Source organism: Mastigoproctus giganteus, chromosome 6, assembly GCF_048544385.1.
Source record: "Mastigoproctus giganteus isolate SK-2022 chromosome 6, ASM4854438v1, whole genome shotgun sequence".
Classification (NCBI taxonomy): Eukaryota; Metazoa; Arthropoda; class Arachnida; order Uropygi; family Thelyphonidae; genus Mastigoproctus; species Mastigoproctus giganteus.
The window spans coordinates 192,447,025-192,469,651 of NC_143580.1; the positions used below are offsets into that span (position 1 = coordinate 192,447,025).

Sequence of the window (22,627 nt, forward strand, 5' to 3'; positions counted from 1 at the left end):
GAAATGCATCGATAGACTACGCTTAGTGATTTCCGTTCTATTACCATAGGAAATGACGTTCCAGAGCCGTGGCAGCTAATTCATAGACTAGCAGCGCAAGGCGGCAGTAGTGTTTTATAAATAACGCTAAGAAGTCTGTCTTTTACGAGAAGAAACCTGCGGCTGTAGCAGTTGGACACTAAGTGGTAAATGATGGATAGGCGTTGCATGCCATTGTCAATGTATTCCACAGTACTTGCAGTCTGCTGTGGAAAATTTGGTTTTTCATTTAAAGTTAAACTAATAATATTTTAGGGCAAAAAGCCTCAAACTATGCAAAATTCAAAACTATGACAATAGTTATTTGAAGGATTTTACAATATGAGATGTTACAATAATGAGCCAATGTACAAACTTCTGTTTGTCGAAAAAATTCAACTGTGTAGCAGTGATACAAATGCACTAATGTCATAGTTGAAGTTAGTGAATTATTGGTGGTAACTTTTGTACTTATAAAACCATATTTGTTTTAAAGGTCTGTAGTTAATAACAATCCGCAACGTCGAAACTAATTAGTTTCCGTCATGAAAAATATGAGTTTCACTGCATATACATTTTATATTCCTGAATTAGGTATTGATATCTGTAGATTTAAAGTGATTTTTATGAAAACCCCAAAAACTAAAGATATTAGAACGTATAGTACTTAGTACCATGCGTGGGTTGGCAAGACGAAAGAAGATACTTGTTGACATTAGGCTTGAATTTCTGTAGATTGTACTTTTCAAGAAATACGTGTGAAGGGAGGTTGTTCCAGAAAACCGAAATTGAACAGATAAATGAGGAAGAAGAAAAGTTGGTTCTGTGAGTTTGAAGTTGGACAGTAAAACTTGATAGGTTGCGGCAAGTGTTGGGAAACTGCTTTGGGAGGGGCAATTATAGAAGCCATTTCAGAACAACTACCCATGGAAGTATCTATAGAAGACGCATGCAGCAGAAATAGAACGTCTAAGAGAAAGATCATTAATTAACTTATCCGTCCCCTTTTGAATAGAATCTAGAAGATTGAGAGAGAGGTTATGGGGCATCACCCCCAGATGTGGGAACAATATTTCATGATAGGGCGGTTTGGGATTGGTACAAAGTGACTAGCTATTTAGAAGAAAAATAACGCTAAGATCGAAAGAGAAAACCCAATCAGTTTTTTAGACGCAGAATAAGCAATATTTGTGATATGCTTATGCCAAGACATTAGAAATCAGGGTAATCCATAATAGATATGTGATCTTGTCAAGAAATCTGAGTGTCATCGAAGATAAGCATAGGAGCAGAAAAATCCTTTTGCGAGATATGCGACAGGACTTAGTTTTAGAAGGATTGAAATTAACTAAATTATTTTTTCTCCATTGGAGAATTACCTTGAGATCAGTATTTAAGGAATTGGTAGTGGATATTCGAGAAGTTGACGCTGTTTATGCAGAGAAAATTTTCTCGAACTGGAAGGTGGAGTGCAATGTGGCATCATCATCAAAATTGTGATTAGGATTTCCAGTCAATGGAAGAAGATCATTAATATACAAGAGGAAACGAGTGGGAGAAAGAACTGAACCTTGGGGAACACCAACATTAGTGGAGAAGTACATTCGTTCTTCTTCCATCTAACACAAAAAGAAATAAACTTTCGAAACTGCATACAAACATTGATATACAAATTTTTAATGTTATTTTATGACATTAAGCTGTAAATAACCAATTCTATAATTTATTAATACATTTTATATAGCCAGTTCTCAGAACTTTTGACGATCCCTCTTATAAGCGTGAAATTTACGATGCTTTGAATTTCAGGATGGGCAAGTTCTGGAGTTGTGTCAAGTCAACGATATTAGAGCAGGTGGGATTCCAAAGGTAATTGTATTTTATTATATTTTAAATTGTGCATTTTACATTCAGCTGTCTTTTTTTTTTTTTTTTATCAGTACGTGTGGTTTAGAGGTAGCGAACCTGTTTTATCAACCTCTAACACGTTTAAAAGTTACATGGAGTACAGATGTGTACCATATAAAGACTGTCACAAACAGTATAATAAAATAGTGGCGCTCAATCAGTAATCACAAACCGTAATGTGTTTTATCTTAAATTTCATAAAATATGAATTATGTGGTACGCTAATTCCTTATGGTAAATTTATAGTAGAATGAATTGGAACTGATATTAAAGTAAAAAACCCATAAAATGTATGCGAATATAAAGACATTATTATTCTTAACTATACTTTATTAACGTAGTGACTTTCAAAGTAATGAAGATGCAGATTATCCGGAATTCTTTGCTGTGTTGTTGTACCCACAATTCCTTGTGTGAAAACCCCCCCCCCCCTTTTTTTTTTTTTTTTGCAAGACCGCAGCCATGTAATTTTTGCCCAAGTACAACGCTCACTCACTCCACTGCATGTTCGAATCCATGCGATACCACAAAATACAGTAATATTCTTGTACCTGTCTATTCTGTAAATTATTCTAACCTTTTGTGTATTTTTTATCTAATCTAATCTGATTTTTATTTAATGTTTATTATAACTAATATCTGATTTTTCTGTCTAATAAATATGAATTTTTTATTCGTAATAAATATGAATTTTTATTAATAATGTATAAGAGGTTAATTGTAATTACTCAGTAATTTTATTAATGTTTTGTCGGTATACTGGAATTTTTTTAATCATTTGATATGCAGTACTCCTTTACAAATGGGCAGTTATAAATTCCTTTCCCACTTTTAAAATTCATAACTTGAAAAATATGTTTTTGTTTTTTTTTGCGCATTGTAATCAGTATACGTGGAGTTTTTCGAAATTTGACCACCGGGGGAGTGCGAATGGATTAATTTAGAAAAATAACACAGTGGTAAAGTTTTCACTAATTACTAATTGACGATCAAATCTCCACGTGTCCACTGTGCTTTTCTAATAAGCAGCTAAGACAAGACAAGTGTTGTGTTCCCCACAGCTACCCTCAAAATTCCTTGTAGAATGATCTTCTTCAGATCCGAAAGAACTGAAAAGAAACATTTGTAAACGCTGTGTTTCGGATATCCTGACAGTGTGCTGAAGTTAGATCGGCGAGCTTGGTGCCTCCGTAGCCAGGTGGGCAGGAGCAGCAGTGCGTAGCACACGCTTCTTGATTAGACCGGGGTTCGAGCCCGTGACCACCAAATACGGAGGGTGCGGAAAGGTCAGGGAATGACCACCGCATATCCCCGGAGCAATGTGGCATTAGTTGCTAATGCTCCTAAAAACCAAATAACAACAACATCGGCGAGCTTGAAGGATCGCCGACCTAAAATGGCGACCAATAATTCCTTCTTCCACGATGGTTTCTCGTAGGAGCTGTTTCACATTTCCACTACTTGGGGGAAGGGGTGTAGCACCATCCCGCATTAAAATATGCTTTCATTAATCTCTGGGATAATTGTGGTCCGCATTATTCCAAGATATCGCGTGCCGTTAATTGTACATATCTCAAAATGCCCTTGATTGGTAATGGTGTCAAATTAAAATGAACCAGTAATGGCGTATGTCGTAAATCCACACCATACTCCAGCCATTAACTTTTAATGGGTGGAGGGATTTCTCAACGTGTACGTGAGGTTTTCTCTAAACCAAATTCTACAATTTGTGTTTGTCACGGATTCATCAAGATGAAAGTGTGCTGTATCTATCCATAGGCTGTTAAATAACCATTCTGGCTTCTGCGCAACTTGTCACTCACCCAGTGGACGAAATCAAAAATGTGGTTTTAATAGTCTTGTGATTCCAATCGATGCGGGTGTTTTTGATGCGTTGATAATAATTATTATTATTCAATTTATTGCATATGCTTCACCCCTGAACAGCCTTCAGCTAGGTGGGTGTCTATATACATTTGTACATTATAACTTAGACATTGAAGTCGTACATAAATTACGCGTATATAAACATTATTTTCTATAAAATAATACAACGAATACCATCCAATACGAACAAATAAAGCACATAAGCATATATACAGTGACACAAGCAAAAGGTAGAGACATATAAATGCATACGTATCGTATACACACAACTAACACATATACATACAAACAAATAATAATTTAAAACAGATTAATTCTTCAGAAAAGTAGAGTTCAACGGAGATTCCATCCTGAAGGAGATGATCAGGAAACTTCTACGGCTGTATATGGTAGTACGTGTCCTGTATCTTCTCAGATCTGTACGCTTTCTCATCACAGAACGTGTGGGGATCAATCTTCAGGGCGTTTTACGTTTGGAGGATGCTAGACGGAAAAAACCTTCTAAGCATTGTTAAATTCTGTAATAAGCTTCTTAGGGAATCCCATCCGTCATTGCAAAGGATGCGGGAAAGCCTAGGGCCTACAACAAGATTGTGGGCATTTGGGGAATCAAGACGATCGGTGAGGAGTTGACAGAGGTTGCGCAGATTTCCTGCAATGAGCAACTGATTCCATGAGGTGCAACCAAGGTTTGCATACACGATTGATTTCTCAATGGTGAAAGGGTGGCTATTAACACGGTTCAACCACCTTAAAATCCAGTACTCGATACCCAAGAATTTTTTTATGTTAGTGAGGGAAGCAGAGGACCAGATCGTCGAGGCATGTCATACATGGGAGTAGGAAGAAGACATGTTTGTATGTAGTGAGTGGCAAGTTTGTGGTTGTTTTCTCCAGTAATTTCCTGTCTTATCGCCCACATTACTGACAGAGTTTTTGCCTTAGTGTTGGCGAAGTGCTGTTGGAAGGTCAGGCCTTCATTACAGGTAATCCCTAGATCAGTGTGATGCGAGACCTTCTGGACCCTAATACCATTGATGTAGATGTCTATGTTCATCATCTTCTTCAGGTTGCTGAAAGACATTTGTGCCGACTTGGTCGGGTTTATGGATAGGCCAATATTCTCAAGATAATGGTCAAGTTCTTCTATTAGGGCAGTGCCATGGGCGTTGATTGCGTCAGTTTTGTCACACCGTGTTTCGACGAGATGAAGAGTTTTATATCATTTGCCTAAGAGCTGCAGTCAGGATGCGTAGAGAGGAAGGGGTCCAAAGCGGCAGAAAAAAATAGTGCAGAAAGGACTCCACCTTGGCGGACTCCTCTCTATATGATATAAATTGAACATAGGACCTTCTAATCGAACCATTCATGGTGCGATTAGAAGGTCCTATGTTCAATCCTCAAATGCCTTTGTTTGAGAATAGAAACGATGACTTTTAATAAGCCTCCCTGTTTGATCGGGAGTCATCGTTATAATCTCAACCAGTTTGATCGGGATTGTTGTTGTTGCACCTCATCAGTTCTTTGAACAACTTCTTGAAATGATAACAGACGACCGCTTCTACGTTTGGGAGTTATCCTTCTTCGAAACTCCTTACAATATTTAATAAGTTCTCGAAAGGAAGCCTTTGAGGCATTTTTCTGTCTTTGACACTCTCTGAGGGCGTCAAGAACGCTGTCTCCATTCTTTTAATAAAGTTTAATTGAAAGTCCTTTATCTTTAGGTAATATTTTAAAACGAGCTTGACTGTACTTGGTTACTTAATTCAAAGGCTACAGCTTCAAGTTTTTAATCTTGACACGAAAAATAAGATCGCATGACAAGCAAATGCTTGAATTCTCCGATCCCGGAGGCATTCTTTTTATAACGAATGCAAAAGCTATTTGTTCGTTGGAGAGAATAAATCGCCTGTCTCTATTGTGTTGAAATTTTGAAATTTCGAACTAATTTTTTTGTGGTTTTAAAAAAAGATCTCATGCATACTGATTACAATGAAAGAAAAATTTCCATACGACTTATAGTTTTTGATTTATTAATGTATAAGGGCGACAGAAAATTTCATAACCATCCTGTATTCCAATAACGTTCTCCGGTAGATATTTGACTAGTAAACGGATTGAACTTATTTTAAAATTCTTGTGTTTCTTTAATGGGAAAATTACTAATAATATATTCAGTATGTTAGTAACTAGTTCATTATAGATATATGCATAATTATTTATTAATCGTGCTGACACACAGTTGCCATAGAAATCTTTTTAAATACACGAATAGAAACTTTTAATTACACGTTATGAAGTTACCTTTATCTATATGATTTGATGGCTTCCAGAGAGACTAGTGAAATTAACTATTTTGATATAAGGAAATTTAATTTAACCTTATATATTTTATGTTATTTTTCTTTCAGGATCCTAAACTCCTCTCAGAACTGCAGGGAAGGACGAAAAACAACCTGGAAGAAGTTTCTTTAACGATTTGTAGCGGTACAGACATGGTGAACATCAATTACACCCACGTAGTATGTCCAGATGCAGAGACTGCGAGGGTAAAACAAACATTTTTGTGACGTATTAAATAACAGCCGAGTTGATAAATATTTCGCAGCTATCTTTCTTGGCATTCATCCTGTTACCTTAATGAAATACGCAAGAATAGTTATAAAAACGATTCCAGTTGCCTTTGGCACTAAACTCGTTTATGCTTGTTTATTATGTTTAAAATGCCCGTCTCCATTTTTTCTCGATAACCTGATTCCAGTTTCCTCTATCTTCTGAGTCCCCCCCCCCAAGCTCCTCAAGCGTAAACCCACCCTTTACCATACTTCTCATCAATAACTATCCAGATCGCCATTACATCTCAAAAATTAGCATAACAAATCCCACAGAAGTCCAACCCATTCTTCTCTGGGCCGGCTTGCCTTGCAGTCCACTCCACCTTTACCCTCTCGCCTACAGTATGGAGTTCAACCACTGGTTAAAACCAAAAATCAGCATCATTGACACCAGGTTCTGATCTTCCAGTGTCAAAGTGTTACAAAGAAATAGTAGAAAACGCACTCTACAAAATACAATCATAAGCCGCATATATCCCTCCAGTATCAGTGGGAAGATTGACCAGCTATTTAACTAATCTTAATACTCCAAAAAAAAAAAAAAAAAAAAAAAACAATCAAACTCTCTGCAAAGTGCATTCCACTCATCTTTTATAATGGAAATCAGAGAACTGCATTAAATTTGGGCAGCAGATTTATCATTCCATTTTATGGATGTGTTCAACCGATACCAACATATATTTTCACTCAAGCAGCCCAGTACCAAATCCCCAAAACGTAAATCTAAAAGAACCCTGCTTAAACCAGCACAAAATCTGGATTACAAAGTTGAGTATCAGTCAAGAATATCGAAACCAAAATCCCAACTCAATATTTTCTTTCAAAACATAAGAAGCATCAAAAGTAAACCAACCCTTTTATCCATTCTTCTATATACTGCGCATGATATTACGTCTCTCTGAAACACAGATGCAGACGGAACTTCATAGCATTCTTCCAAATCTTCTCAATACAAGCAATTCTGGACGACACTTTGAAACCCTAATCACCCCGAACATATAGAACTCAGTACAGCTCTAAATACTAAATTTCCATCTCCCTCCCAACCCAACAGAAGAAACGTTAAATGGAATAATGGAATCGACTCCACCATACATAGAGTGAACGGCAAAATTATCATCATTATCGTAGGATATGCACTTCCTTTCCGAAATATAAAAAACTCCATCTACACAAAGTGCTGTCTCACATGGAAATTTTTAAATATGAGACGAAGCTATTTTGCCACGAGCTTCCTTTGTCTTGAAATCGGTGCCCACTTTGGGCACCGTTTATTATTTGTATTTATACTTGATTAATTTACTTCAGAGCGTTGCATAGGTGTAATTTATTAAACTTTAAAGTTCAATGAACGATAAAAATTCTGAGTCAGCACTTCATTTATCTGTTTAGTGATAATAATTCTGCTTTTTTTTTTTTAATTTATTTTCGCAGTTTCATAAGTGTGTTGTTTTTATTTGAATGAAATGCGCCCCTTTAAATTGGACATGGTAGTTGGGTGTCCGGTTCTCTTTTCATTTTCTGAACAATTTTGGTTTATTTTAAAATATTGCCTTTAATTGTGGACTAAACCACGAATTTACTCTGTCTGAGATTCTTATGTCTTTTGGGGTTGCCTTGTTGCTAGGTTTAAATTCCCAGCTTGTTGGAGACAAAACAATCCTTGCAACTCCCTCCGAAGACCGATTAATTGGGCCGCACGAAAAAAGCCGATAAAAGCTTCTCTCATCAAGGCAGGATTCAAACTCAGGCGATTTCCGCACGGTGTGGAAGGACTGAGATCGTAACAACCGTTCTGACCTCGAAGGCTATTTTCATAAACGGCTGTATTACTATCAAATATATAAAGCAACTTATTCATTCGAAATAATTTGCAGAAATTCATATGAATTATTTCAGACATCGTTCAGTTCTATTTGTTGTAAAAATCGTCCATCAGTTTTTATATTTGTAAACATAATGATAGAATTTCATATAGATACTCACATAAGAAGTGCTAACGAAATAATAATCCTACAATAAGGAGTTGTATATCGGAATTGTTTAAACAAGGCAAATTGAAGATATCTTACTATTTAATAAAAGTCTTATTTTAATTAAGTTAAATTATAATTAAATTTGCATATATGAATAGCGCTTGCCAATAATAATGTATCGATTTATGATGTATTCCATATCAAAATATTTAAATAAAATTTGTATCTTTATATTTGTTTCCGTATTCCTTTTTCTTTCCTTATTCATTTGCCTTCGTCCTCAGCATTTCACAGAGTTCATGTGCATAGATCAACTACAACTACCTGCTGTTTAATTTAATGGATAAAAATTTTTCGGCCCGTGATTTTGTGGTCACTTTTGTGGACATTTGGCTTCTATTTAAATTGTGTTTGTACGTGTATTGTACATATATATATATATATTTATCCCAAGAAGCGTTTTATTTAAAACAGCATTGGGAACTCGTTATTTTGGACATTATTTTTATATCACTGAAAAACTTGGCCACTGTTTTTACGGAAAAGATATGTGTTCGAATCCCGTCAATGGCACGAGGAATTTTTATGGGTCTTTTTGGCAACGTCGCTGAGTTGGTCTCAGACAAGGGTAGCACGGTTTTTTCTCCCGGAAACTCGGGTTTTTCGTCCAGCAAACGGCAAATCGATCACGGAACACACACATGTTTGTTTTTATATATATATATATATATATATATATATATATATATATATATATATATATAGACAGTATTTATTTTGATTATTTATTTTTATTTTATTTATTTTTTGTGATTTACTGTTTTTTATGCATATCGAAAAAAGATTCATTTAACTCTCCCATAAACTCCCCGTTGATGCCATAGAATTGTATGTAGAACTTTCCTTTCGCTTTAATAGAGTTTGAAATTTTCTTTCAACACTGTTAGTATACATGTATAAGATAATTATATTCACTACGTTTAAAACTGAAATCAGTTTAATGTAAAGTTAGTATCTTATACCGAAATATTTCTTGAACCGTGTTAGTAACAATTTCAATAAATATGAATTGGCTTTTTTTAATTTTATTGTGATCGCACTATAATATACGTCCAAAATGTTCTGTCCTGTAGATATATTATTAAAACTTTGTCGTTGTATATTACTTCCAAAAGTAACTTGGATTTTTCATCGAACTTTGACAGGGAATATTCATCTTGACGTCTGAAGCTGCGTAGGCAATCGAAAATTGCTTGGCGTCTTTTCTCTTTCTGCGTTTTTCAGAATGTTGCTAGGTAACAGACCTATAGCCATTGTCTGCTTTATAGATCCCATTAAATCTCTGATTTTGCTGTGCCAGAATTTTGATTACTCCGCAGAAAGAATTCACATAGTTTTGCTAACCAAGTTAATCTTTTTATTTATTTATTTATTTATTTATTTTCCAGCCCTTTAAATTTTATTGTCATATTATTCAATTCGGCTGTAATGGCGTATTCTCGATAAGTTAAGTGAAATATTCGTATTTGTGAAAATATTATCTCAATACGAAACGTGCGATATACATGTTTTAAAATTTACTCTCGAATTAAAATAAAATAAATTTTCTGTTTATACTCCGGGACGACCAAACGGTCAGAGGAGTTCACAAGTTAGACAGAATACAAGAAACAGCACCGTATTCAGCAGTCACGGGCTTGAACCCCGGTCACTCAAGGCACGTGTACTTATGCACCCGCGCGCCTGACCACTAGGCTACGGCGGCCTACCTACGTTGTGCTCTTGCCGGACATTGAAGCTAGCACTGAGATCAAGTATTTAAGCTTCACCTCTTGGATAATTTTATCATTTTTGTTCCTTTTTATTTTAAATCGTTTAGCATGGCAAATAAATAAACTTTTATGGTACTGAAATATTTAAAGTTAATTACTCTTTTGACCGTAGTGCATGTGTAAGCGTGTGGTGGAGTCTTGCTTTAGAGAAAAGAGCCGGGGTTGGAACGTCATTGTGATCTCTGATCGGTGTTCTGTGAAATTTCATTTCACTAGGATCATTTGATCCAGAGTAGAGGTAAAATAGAATGAATAAATAAATAAATGTGGAACCCTGTGATACTCTTCTTTGGAATAAATATGACAGGAGCTGATTGTGCCTTTGATTCATTCTGCCCGGAATTGGTTTCTTAGGAACTCCATTTGCGCGTGACGTCTCAATTCAGAATTGTTCAGCTTCCTTTTGGGTATGTGTGAGGTGTTGTCAAATGCAAACAAAACAAAACAAATTAAGTAATGTATACATTGCATTACAATTTATGCGTATTCTATTATCGGATAACGTACTTCATGGGCTAAAAGCTTCTATACTGAACTCAAGAACTTTAGTAAAAAGGTCTTTTCCAAAATTTCACCGTGGAATGCTCACATGTAGTTGTGAAATGGGATTTATGTAATAGTATACCATTTTTTTAGAGGAAACGGGTGCACACGCCAATTGGGTTAACATATCGACAGTTCGATGACCTGGATTGTCGGGAATTGTCGCGACCACTTGTTATGTTGTTTGGTCCTGTGCTCTGTCATATCAGTCTCCATCTTGATTTTTAAGCATGATGAACGTATTCACTTGGATCTCCACTTCATGCGTTGGCGTTTCCTCCCATCCTGGGTAGTCACTAGCAGTTGCTCTCGAAGCACTTCCACTTGTTTGAGTTGGATGGTATGGCCCTTTCCCTATGGTAGCCATACTGGGGACAGCGCCACTTGCTTCACTGTTTTCGCCTTGAACGTGAGTGACTTGATCCTGCGCCACACTCAATGCAGTATGTTCAATGCTTCTATTCGACATCCTCATCCGGCTATGGAAATGGACCTGTTCAGCTTCGGCTTGTCCAGTGGTGCGTATTAGTTATTATGAGCAGCACCAGATGGCGCAACTTCCAGCCTCATCTGTCACTTCTATCTTGGAGAGGTAGGGCCGATGAAGCGACTTTCGCAATTCTGCTTCTCTCTGGGGTGGGACTTCAATTCGCCGGGCGGTGAGTCGACTTCGTAACACTAAGATATCTCGTCCTTATTATTATTAATTTGCAGTAAATGTAATTTTTTTCAAGTTATCCTCTAGCTGTCCTCCCAGGCCATGTAGTCGGTATAGCACGTTGCCGTCTGCCATTTATTTGCAGGGAGAAAACAAGTGGCAGACGGTGGCAAAGTTTCTGAAATTCTCTCCATTTGAGGCTCTAACTAGGCGATCTCAGGAAGAGGATTTCCCAGTGAGTTAGTCCAGTTTTTTCAGTCCCATGAACACACACTTCTACAGTCATAATACCCTTACGGTTATAAGGCTGTTAATTACCAATTGTTTTATATAAATAATCCTTTGTATGTATGAAATGATTTCGATAGATTGCCTTATGTTGAAAAGAGATAATAGAAAAATACGACTACGTGAAGCATGATATCTCTCAACTAAACAGGTTTAGTTCTGTGCCGTACACAATCCTTACAAAGATCGGGTATTCTAGAAGAAACAAACACTAAGCGGCACATTACAAACTTTACATAACAGGAAGCTCCCAAATTTCCATATTCGCGAGTTTGTAAATTTAAAAATTTTAAACTTTCATATGAAGATCCCAAATGGAAAAGCAATGCTACTCTCACACATTAGCCAACATTGTACGTCTTTCTGTGAATTTTTGCTGGCTTGCAAAGAACTTCTTAAGGCATTTAGAACTTATTCTTAATAGTCGCAACTGCTGTCGTGGATTCTTTGTCACAATCTTTCGTTTGTCGAGTCATCCCGCCAACTTATCACATTACCGACGATTAGCCTGACTATCCCTATTTCCACGAAAATGTGGCATCCGACTTCTACTCCTTTCTGAGAACTTCAAGAGCTCCTCTCTGTTGGGCGTGCTACCATCGACTGGATCTATGATGTTTCTTTATCATATATGTCCATAATCTTTTCATTTAATTTTAGGCACATCAGTTCGATTTGTACACGAAACTTGAGTCATGATTGGAATTGTAAAACGTTTTTAAAACATAGTCTTAATAGAAAACAAAACAATAAGAAATGGATATTTTTTCCCCGAATGTTTCTTATTTTTATAACAATTTTTTCCAGACATGGCAAGCAGGCCTAAGGAAGATAACTAATAATATTAAAGCTAACAACGTATGTCCTTCTACTGGTCTAAAAAAACAGTAAGTATTATAAAATATGACTCTTCTGATTACTTTTAATTACTAATAAAATAATTTTATTAATGGCAACTTTCATTAAAATTGAATTAAAATTAATTCCATTATTAATGAAATATAATAAATAAAATTTTATTAATAATAAAATGTAATTAATTAATGTTAATTATTAATTAATATTGATAATAAAATATAATAAATAAAATAATGACATTTAATTAATATTAATAAATAAACGTTCTCAAGTTTAGTAGTAAAGTAATAAACTCGTAAATCCTTATAATCTAGGGCTATTAATCTTTTTCCTATTTTAAAAGCTTTTGGTAAAAAGCAACCAATAAACATATCCTCAATCAGCGATTTATTTATAATAGGAAGAATCAGACGGTTCGTTTAGCACGCAGAATACAAAATAGGATAATGGTGGTGGAATATATATATATTATAGTTGTATTGCGATTAAATCATACTTGTATCTACATAGTTAAAGGATCTGTTATAATATGAACTGGATGAAATTCCACCCCACCGATTTATATTATTTACTCTAAATGTTGCTATAAATTTTGAATCCAAATAGCAAATTAGCGAAGTTTGTTTTTCTGTGCCTGTTCCTCGGAATATGGCAAGACAAGACTGGCTGACCCACCAGTGATTCAAGAAGTATTTGGACTCGATGATTTTAATACATGAAATAAATTTCTGTTTCGAAAGATACGCTTAAACATTTATTTTCATAAACTAGTTTACATTCGAGCAGTCTCCAAAATTAAAATGAATTATTACTAATAATTTCTTTTATAATCAGAATTATTAATAATCATATAAAGTATTAGTAAATTTATATAAAACTGCATTCTCTTTTTTTTTGCTCAGTTGGATGAAACTTGGGTTTATGGTTGATCCGGAAGGAAAAATTCCAGTTCGCAGGTAAGTTTATATTAAAAAATAATTATATATATATATATATATATATATATATATATATATATATTCCTCTTGTTTTTCAGACTTCTTTTGTTAGCAGTGAATAATTAGTATTAACACCGATCACTATAAACTCTTATATTTTACAGAAAACCAACAAACTAACGATTTGCTCTAAAACGCGCTGTCTATCGTTTATTATAATTAAACATTCTTTTTTTTTTTAGGCGTATTAACATATATACATAAGCACCTATTGTCTTCACCATGTCTGGCTGTCTGTCCGCATGACAATTCGACTTTCAGTAGACGGATTTTCGTGAAATTTTATATTTGGTTCTTATAGAAAGATTTGTGGAGCCATCCCAAATTTCATTAAAATCAGATAAATAGAAACACTTGAACAATAGAAACAATTGATTTTTAAAAAATTGAACGCGCCTGAAATGAAACGTACGTGTACATTAAACTAACTTGGTTTTTTTTTTGTTTTTTTTTGTGTGTGAAATGATTATGTACATAGCATTTTTGAGTGGTTTGCTCTTATTTAAATAAAATCATGAAGCACATTAAAATATAAGAACTCTTTCCTCACAAAAGTATTCGAACACCTCTTCAAAGGTAAGGAACGATGCAAGACATGCCGAAACAGGCATAAAAATGCACAGTAAATACCAGAAATACCCGCAGCAGCCTGTGGGAGTTATGGAAGGGAGTTTGCTGATTCTAGTGCAATACAATTGCCTCGCGCCATATCAGAAAGTTGTTTGTACGCGCTACAGCAGACCATTTTAGCTTTCAGAGATCAACAGCAGTCGATGTTGTAAAAATATGGAAGATCGGGAAGGATAATAATTAAACTACAACGCAGTACGCCAAGAGAATTTACACATCATGAAACATCCGACTTGCGCGCACCTGGTTTGAAAAAAATGAAGTTACATATGAAGTTGCATTATCACTGCACCTTAGAATTGTTTAGGAATACGTTGCTAGAAAGATACACAAAAAGGCACGAGCTGCTTGTTATTTAATCTTCTTACGAAAGAGCTTAAAACAGAAAGAGTCGTGACTTTTTGTTTTTTATTGCTTTTGATACAATTGCTCGCGTTGTGAGCTTATTACTATGATAAACAAGCTTAAGTTAGCTGTTCCTCTCTTCAACGTGCATAAGACGGCTGCGGCCCACTTTTGGCGTGTGCATTAGATAATATACACAGTCCATCATCAGTACTAAAAATATGCAGCTCAGAAGAAGAGTAGTAGCATAGCTGCCTCCGAGTTTACGACGGAGAATCCGTCTTTTTGAATTCATTTGAACGCTTCTCCATCTCACCACCATAACGGTTTTTTCCGCGTTTGCGTTCTTCTTTTTTTTTTTTTTTTTTTTTTTCTAATCCTGCGAAATTCCGCTTGATTTCATTAACAAAATGGCTGTGAGATGTGTTAATTGTAAAACTGGCCAGCAGATGTGCTAATTGAAAAATAGGAACGAGGGATAACAGCTTTGTTCTCTGTTGTAACTTTCATCATTTTAATCATACTTGTATGTTGCGAATCTAATTAATTTTTTAAATAAGATTCCAAAGAAACAACACGTAAAATTTCAGAAATATATACGCCTAAGATTATCTTTTATTGTAAAATCTGGAAACGGTAGCACGTTTGCCTCGTGCACTTTAAAATAAATGGATGTGATTTTCTATTTCAAGCGACAGAAAATGCGTTGTAATCAGACATTTGCAAAAAAATAAGCATAACGACAGCGTGCAGTGTATAGAAAGAAATCTAAAAATAGACGTAGTTTCATAGTGACGATGATATCATACTTGCATCTTTTGACATAGAACATGATCCTCCTCGGAGTTGTGTTAATCATGCAAGCGGCTTGAAATCAGAAATGTTTCTTGGTAGTGAAATGGCAAAAAAAAAAGAGGAAGAGCAAAGACAGCAGGCATTGTTAGTGAAATTGCACAGGTAAGAAAAGTAGTAGTTACGGTGGTGAAAAATGTGCTAGTTTCGATTGCTACAGATGACAGTGATTCCAAACTATATCCTGTTGTGGTGACTTTTCTAAAAAAAATAAATAAGTCAAATCGAAATTAGCTTTTCCCCAGTGCTGGCACTAGAAAGTAACTCTACAGGATACAACATTGGGCATCTTTCGGAACAACCTAAAAGCATGAGGGATTCCTTCAAAAAACTGTCTGTTACTGAATGCCAGTAATGCGCCTGTTATGAAAGGCCTAAAAATTGGAATAGCAATAAAAGAGGAGATTGAACCATTAGTGATAATAGGCTGCCCTTGCCATCTCATTAATTTGTGTGCCGATAAGGAAGCTGCATGCCTTCCTGTGAAACTGGATGTAGGAGTAGATTTAGTGTATGGCTAATACTAATACATTTGCTATTACCTAATAGGAAATATAGATTTTAAAAGTTTCAACTAATATACACTTAAAAATAATTTGAAGAATATGTGCGCTTATTAGCTGGCTTTGGTTAAAGGTGTAACTAGGCCGGTAGAAAAGTGGAAGCCCCTGACAAGCTTATTTAAAGAAGAGGTTGTTATAAGTGGTTAAAAAATCCACATGAATCCTTCAGTGTGAGTTACCAAATTGAAAAATGCAACAAGTGATGTTTAGTGAATGGCACGGACTCATATCCAAATCCGGTTCATAATCCAAAGTAGATTTTGAAATTTAATCACCTTCCCAAAATGTTACGCCAACATAGCTCTTCAGTTTACTGTACTTCGCATCCATGTACCGAGGTCATTATTCCTAGAATATTATGTGCAAATCAGTTTTAAAATCTTCCACTTCCATTTCGGAAGTTCGTTAAATCAGAAGGATGATTCTGACTTATTCATAAGCAAGTCTTCTACCAAGGTCGTAGATAGTCTAAAACAAAAGGAGAAGATTCTGTTCTTTTGTTCAGTGAGGAAGTACTTTATATGCTGCATGTTATTGCATCGTGCACAAGTTCTTATAAATGCCGAGGTAGATGAAATTTCATCAGTTGGCAGCGCATCATTTTCAGATTTGAAATTTTTTGTGGGCAAGTTTCCAGTACTTCTTGGCATTGTCAAAGATAAATAAATAGATGGAACGACAGAATTTTTGAATCGGTTCTGTCAATTTCACTGTGAGAATGTTGGACGCTATTATGAAAGAAGAACGAATTGATGTACAGTAGTCCTTGGTTGGAGAAGTGCACAAGGAAGTTTGAAATATGACAGATTATCCAATGTCCTACTTGGCATTTTAGCAATGATGAGTGCGAGAGAATATTCAGCCAAATGAAGAAAACAAAAACTAAGTGCAGATCTCTCTTTCTGAAGCTTTGGAAATGCTCTTAACAGCGAAGTCTAGACATCAGGACCATTGCGATGAACAAGGCATTGGCTCAACCTTTCGAAGAAGACCAGGTCCTCAACAATATATTTCTTGGAGAAATTATAATCAGTTGTTGTATAACAGAAATCCAGTCAGAAATGCACAAATAGAAAAATGCTGGTAATATAATATTTGAAAGCATACTGTACTGGTAAACAACCTTGTCCCTATATTTTAATATAAAATGTACGTGTTGTCAGTGAAAGTTAATTTCTAGTTCATTGTGAAGTTTTTTTAAAGGTCCCCTGCTTTTTCGCGAAAAAGTTCCGAAAGATCCAGTTTTATTCCTGCTTTGGCCACAAAGTTGCTTTCCTCCGGCTTGTAGTTACCCGATTTACAGCTTTTCCAAAGTCAAACGTTGGCAGATATGTAAAATAGTTATCAATTACAAGTATATAGTTTCATAAGCAGTTTTATAATAATCTACGCTAAATATTTTCGATGTGTTCAGTACTACATTGTATATTTTTACTAGCCTCCCTAATAGTTTTATACCATATAAATTTATTCCGTTTAAATTGCGTATAGATTTTAATTTCTGTAATTTTTTTTCTAGGATAGCGCAGACCTTTGCTTCCGGAAAGACAGAAAAATTGGTTTATCAGTGCCTTGGGGAAGTGGATTTGCCAAGTGGCAAGGTCTGTACTTCTTTTCCACTAAAGAACGTCTGTGTTTTGGTTGTATTTTAAGAACGTACGTTTTGCTGTTTTATCACACAGTTTAGAGAAGAACCGCGTAACTGTTGCGTAATAAAGGGTGGAAGAACAAGTTTTAACAACATTCTCTCTAAAGAAATTTGATCAGTTAGTGGGAAAATATTTACGGTAAGAAATTAATGGAGGAATCGAAAAATTTGGGAAATTTAACATGCTCACAAGAGCATTCTCAAGTCTCTCTCTCTCTCTCCTTGCGACTAAGTAGATCAAAGTGAGAAAAATGCTTATGCACTACAGCGACATTTATTTTAGAACATTCCTCGACTGACAGTAGCTTTTCACTAAGATCCAAAGTATTCATTCCCTGCGTGAAGAATTCCTGGAAACGTTACAGACACGCCCACGTAATTCGCTTCATGCTGGCAAGTGTGGGTCAGGGTTAAGTTTATTCGGAGTTCCATGATATAACACGGCATTTCAAGTTAGCCGTTAGATTTATAATCTTCCGAATTCAGTTCGAATCAGGCTTGACGCGTGTCCTTGGAACTTTGTGCCACGTAACTTGGAATTTTTCACAGAAAACTCACCGCTGATAAATTTCGACATTTGTCATTAGCGTTTGCAAATAAATTTTAAAAATGGCGATGTATAATTGGGCATTAGTTTATTATTGAGAAGGGGCACGATAAATCTGTTTAACCGTTATGATGTGCCCCCCTGGGAGAGCATGAAATAAAAATAACTAATTTATAAAACGATTTTTACTTTTGACAAGTGATACAAACGCTGTACTGAATTGCGAAGAACTTTCCTGAGGTGGCAGTGCATTTCGCAGCACTGGCAACTCTTTAATATCACGATTCGCTTTTTCAGCATGCACGCACTATTCGAAGTTCTGCCAAAACTGTGGAGAATATTCTGTAATTATATCTGCGTAGTGACCTAACTAAAGTGTATAAGCTTTATCCTCCTCCCACTCTACCGGAAGCGGTAGAGTGGGAAGAAAAGTACCCCGGAGCATTTACCTTCTACGAATCTTTTTGTTTACCAAAATTTTTATTCATTATTTTCAATACCTTTCCCTAAACGCCAGTGTCATGACCACTTATTTCTGATTGGCAACATCTTCCACACACTGAGTGTTCTTCGCGTATATTTAGTTTTAAGTATAAAATTCCCCACACCACCTTAGCGTTGGTGACGTGGAAGAATTTCAATCTAAGTAAAGTAAATTAAATGCCGATGGGTTCGTTACCCCTTCTCAGATGACACGCAGAAGGGGACATAAATTTAAATTTGGAAAAAGTATGGTTGGAGGACAGATGTACGGAAATTTGCCTTCATACGGTAGTTAATTGTTGGAATAAAGATTAGCATTAGTAGAGGCATATGATGCAAGAAATTAAGTTTATACAGCATCAGCCAAAAAATAAAAAATTTAAAAAAATACACACACTTCCCATTTCACCTATCCATTCCATCCAAACGTTTGTCTAGTTCTTCCTAGAATTTATTTAAGCTATCAACTTTCACAGCGACAGATGGAAGTCTGTTCCAGCAATCAACTACTCACTGGCTAAAGGCAAAGTTCCGCACATCTATCTGTCCCCTTGGGTTAAATAATATGAACAAGAGGAAGAATCCCATCAGAATTCAGCGTGCGAAACCCATTCAAGGCTTTATACACTTCAATCGCAGGCGCGTATCCAAACTCCGCAATTTACAGAGCTTAAGCCTTTCTTCGTAAGAGCATCCTCTTTGCCCCCCTCACCAATCTTGTTGTCCTTCTCTATACTCGTTCTAGCAACTCTACATCCCTTTTAAAATGAGGCCTTCAGACCTGTATGCAGTACTTAAGGCGTGGCCTGACCATTGTCTTATACAAAAGGATAATCACCTCCTTTTTCCTGCTAGTAAAATTCCTGTATATCATTGACAAAACCCCATGACCTGCTCCGGCAGCCTGTCTGCATTGCTCAGAAAACTTTGTATCTGACTGCACAATTACTCCCATTTCTTTTTCATTTTTCGCTACTCTGATTTTAATACAACACAGTTTCTCTGGGGTTACTTCTACCCATATGCAGTACTTTGCATTTGTCAATGTTAAACTTCAACTGCTGAACTTTTCTAGATCCTGTTGCAATAGAATACTGTCATTAATCGCCCTAGTAACCTTTGTATAATCTGCAAACTTGGAAACTAAATTTGATATGCCTTCGTCAATATCACTGATAAGTATAGAGAACAACAATGGACCCAACACCAAACCCTGGGGAACTCTACTAATAACATTAGTCCATGAAGAGCATTCTCCATTGATTACTACTCAGCCATCCCTTTATCCATAGCAACAACTTGCCCTTAATGCCACACTGCAATAGTATCTAAAGCTCTCCTGAAATCCAAGTATATGATATCAAAATTATTTCTTTTGCATTTGTTTCCTTTGTGACCACATTGTAGTATCCAATCAAATTTGTGAGATAAGATTTTTCCCTTAAAAAACCCATGCTGTGTCTGAAGTATAATTGTAGCTTTATCGAGATGATTATGCATTACTTCTTTAACCAGTGACTCCGTTATTTCCTTTATATTCTCCGTCCTTTTGACTTCTTTCTGGAACAGAAGTTAAACTAAGAGGTCTGTAATTACTCGTGTCACCCTTTGATCCCCTTTGTGAATTGGGGATGCATTCGCACTTCTCCAGTCCATGGGGAGACCTCCCCCTCAGTCCAACGATGCTCTCATAATTATGGCTAAGGGTTTTGTTTACTTCTTTTGCCACCTCCTTTAATATAACTGGATATATCTCATCCACCCCACGTGCCTTTCATATGTTTAATCTCAACGATTTATCTCTCACTTTGCTCTCAGTTATTACAAAATCATTAGCTCCCTGTTAGAGTTTGATAAACTTTTGGCTTCCACTTCCCTAGAGAATTCCTTATGTGTCATCAACAGTCGAACCATCGATATCAAGTGGACCAATCTGATTCATCCCTTTCCTTCTAGAGTTTACATAAATAGTCTTTGTTGTTTTTCTTTGCATCCTTTGCCAAAGATTTCTCTTAATCTGCCTTCGCTTGCCTAACCTCCTTTGTGACTCAGTTACATTTTTTATGTGACAGATGCATTTGCAAAACTTGTAAGCCAAAATCGCTTTACAGTCAGAACAAGTAACGTGACTTGAGAGATAACGGTTCAAATTCAGCTGGCTGTTGCTCTGTTGTACAAGAAAATAAGGAATAATTCAAATGTCAAAATTAAATATATTTAATGTTCACATTTTATACAAATATATTGAAATGAGAGCAATTTAGGTTTCGATAAATCTTGTTTCGGTAATATAACATAAATTATAAATAGAAAAATTGAACAATTTTTAAAAAATGATTTTCCGTAAAGCTGCAAAAGAATTATGATTTTCTTCATTTAAATTGATAGTTTTATGACGTGAGTAAACAGCATTAATGAATACACAAAGTACACTCTCTTAACATTGAATATCTTCATAATTGCAAAGTACACCGTTGTTGTAGAATCGTGAATAATAAAGGTTTCGAGATGTGAGAATTAATTTTATTTTCACCTTTCTAATATTCCTGGAAATTTTGTGTTCACAAATTGTTTTTATTTATTTTATTACAATTCTTTCCTTTCGGTAATGAAAAATTTGTTTTCTTTATCAAAATGGGTTTCGGAAGTGTTTTGTTTCGATTTCATAAATGCTTTATTCATTGGATTTCTGTAGTGGAAATTGCAAGATAACAGTTTACTGCATTTTTTTTTTTTTTTTTTTTTTAATCTCGCCGACCTCAAAGGGTCAAACAATCCAAAATTTTCATTATTCAGTATAATGACAAAAAAATAAAATAAATAAATAATAAATAAAACATTTGCATTTTCGAAGCACGTAATTATAGCCTTTACAATACTTGGATTTTTTTTAATTTATTGGCTACTTCCTTATTACTAAAAAATGTCATGGCATTTCTTTGTATTTTTTTACAAAGAAACTAAGAAAATACATGATTTGTATTTTTAGAATGACGTCATTGAGCCTGAAGATTTCACATTCGTCAAGTTCTACCAGATATATCAAAAAATTTGTCCTCGCAACGACATCGAAGAATTATTTCAGTCATTGTAAGTTCTCGTTGATTTTCTGCTTTTGCCATTTTAATTATGATATTCATTCGGCAACTGAAAAATTATATATTTAAAGATACCCAAAAAAAAAAAACAATTTTATTCTGTTATCACTCTAAGAATACTACTTAGTAGTAAGAGTAACAAGCATCTTACTACTAAGTCGTATTCTTAGTAGTAACATAATCCTTAAAGCATCTTATAAAGATGCTTGAATGACTGTCTTGTGCACTGAAAGGACAGAATTCATGGGGTTCCTGGGCAATGCGACGCTGTCACCCCTCTCGCTAGTGGATGAACCATTAGTCAGATACATAGGGACACTGCATTCACGTACACGGTAATTCGATGTCAGTATGGATAAACATCATGAGTTAACCGACTTTGAAAGAGAAATGTTAGTGGGTGCCCTACGCATGGTCACTCTATCGCGGAAGTGGTACAGAAATTGCACTATTTCAATTCGACAGTATCGGGACTACGCCATTTTCGGAATAACATCTCATCGTGGGCAGAGAAAGGTACAAGTACAAAGTATGTTGAGGGTCAAACGGCACCAGGAATTTCTCCCATCTCCGCGAGTGTTCGCTGTATCGAAGGACAGTATTCTGTCAAGACCAGAGATTTAAAAGTGTGTGGATCATGTGTTGTATAGTATGTTGTGCTCATTCTTCTTCTGGCCTATTGGCCTTCGAGCCCCTGATGGGACCCGACGTTGTCCGTACTATGCCAACGAGGAGGCTGGCCAGGTGTACCTTGAAATTTATTATACTCTGGCAGGTCCCGCCGCCTAATTTCCTGGGATTTCAGCGGCTGGGTCCTAGAGAAAAAAAAAAAAAAAAGATAATCGCGGTGGTATAATTGCAAGATCGCTATTAAGAGATA

General features: G+C 35.7%; 1 protein-coding gene across 1 annotated transcript in view; it reads left to right on the top strand.

The window, feature by feature from the left end:
- Nucleotides 1–22,627, top strand: part of LOC150084837 (1-phosphatidylinositol 4,5-bisphosphate phosphodiesterase-like) — a 314,913-nt gene that overhangs the window by 163,080 nt on the left and 129,206 nt on the right. The window contains exons 4-9 of the mRNA XM_090376641.1: nt 1,828–1,887; nt 6,225–6,362; nt 12,533–12,612; nt 13,486–13,539; nt 17,491–17,572; nt 21,639–21,739. Of these exons, the coding sequence (XP_090232767.1) occupies nt 1,828–1,887; nt 6,225–6,362; nt 12,533–12,612; nt 13,486–13,539; nt 17,491–17,572; nt 21,639–21,739 (515 nt within the window). The remainder of the gene's footprint in view (nt 1–1,827; nt 1,888–6,224; nt 6,363–12,532; nt 12,613–13,485; nt 13,540–17,490; nt 17,573–21,638; nt 21,740–22,627) is intronic.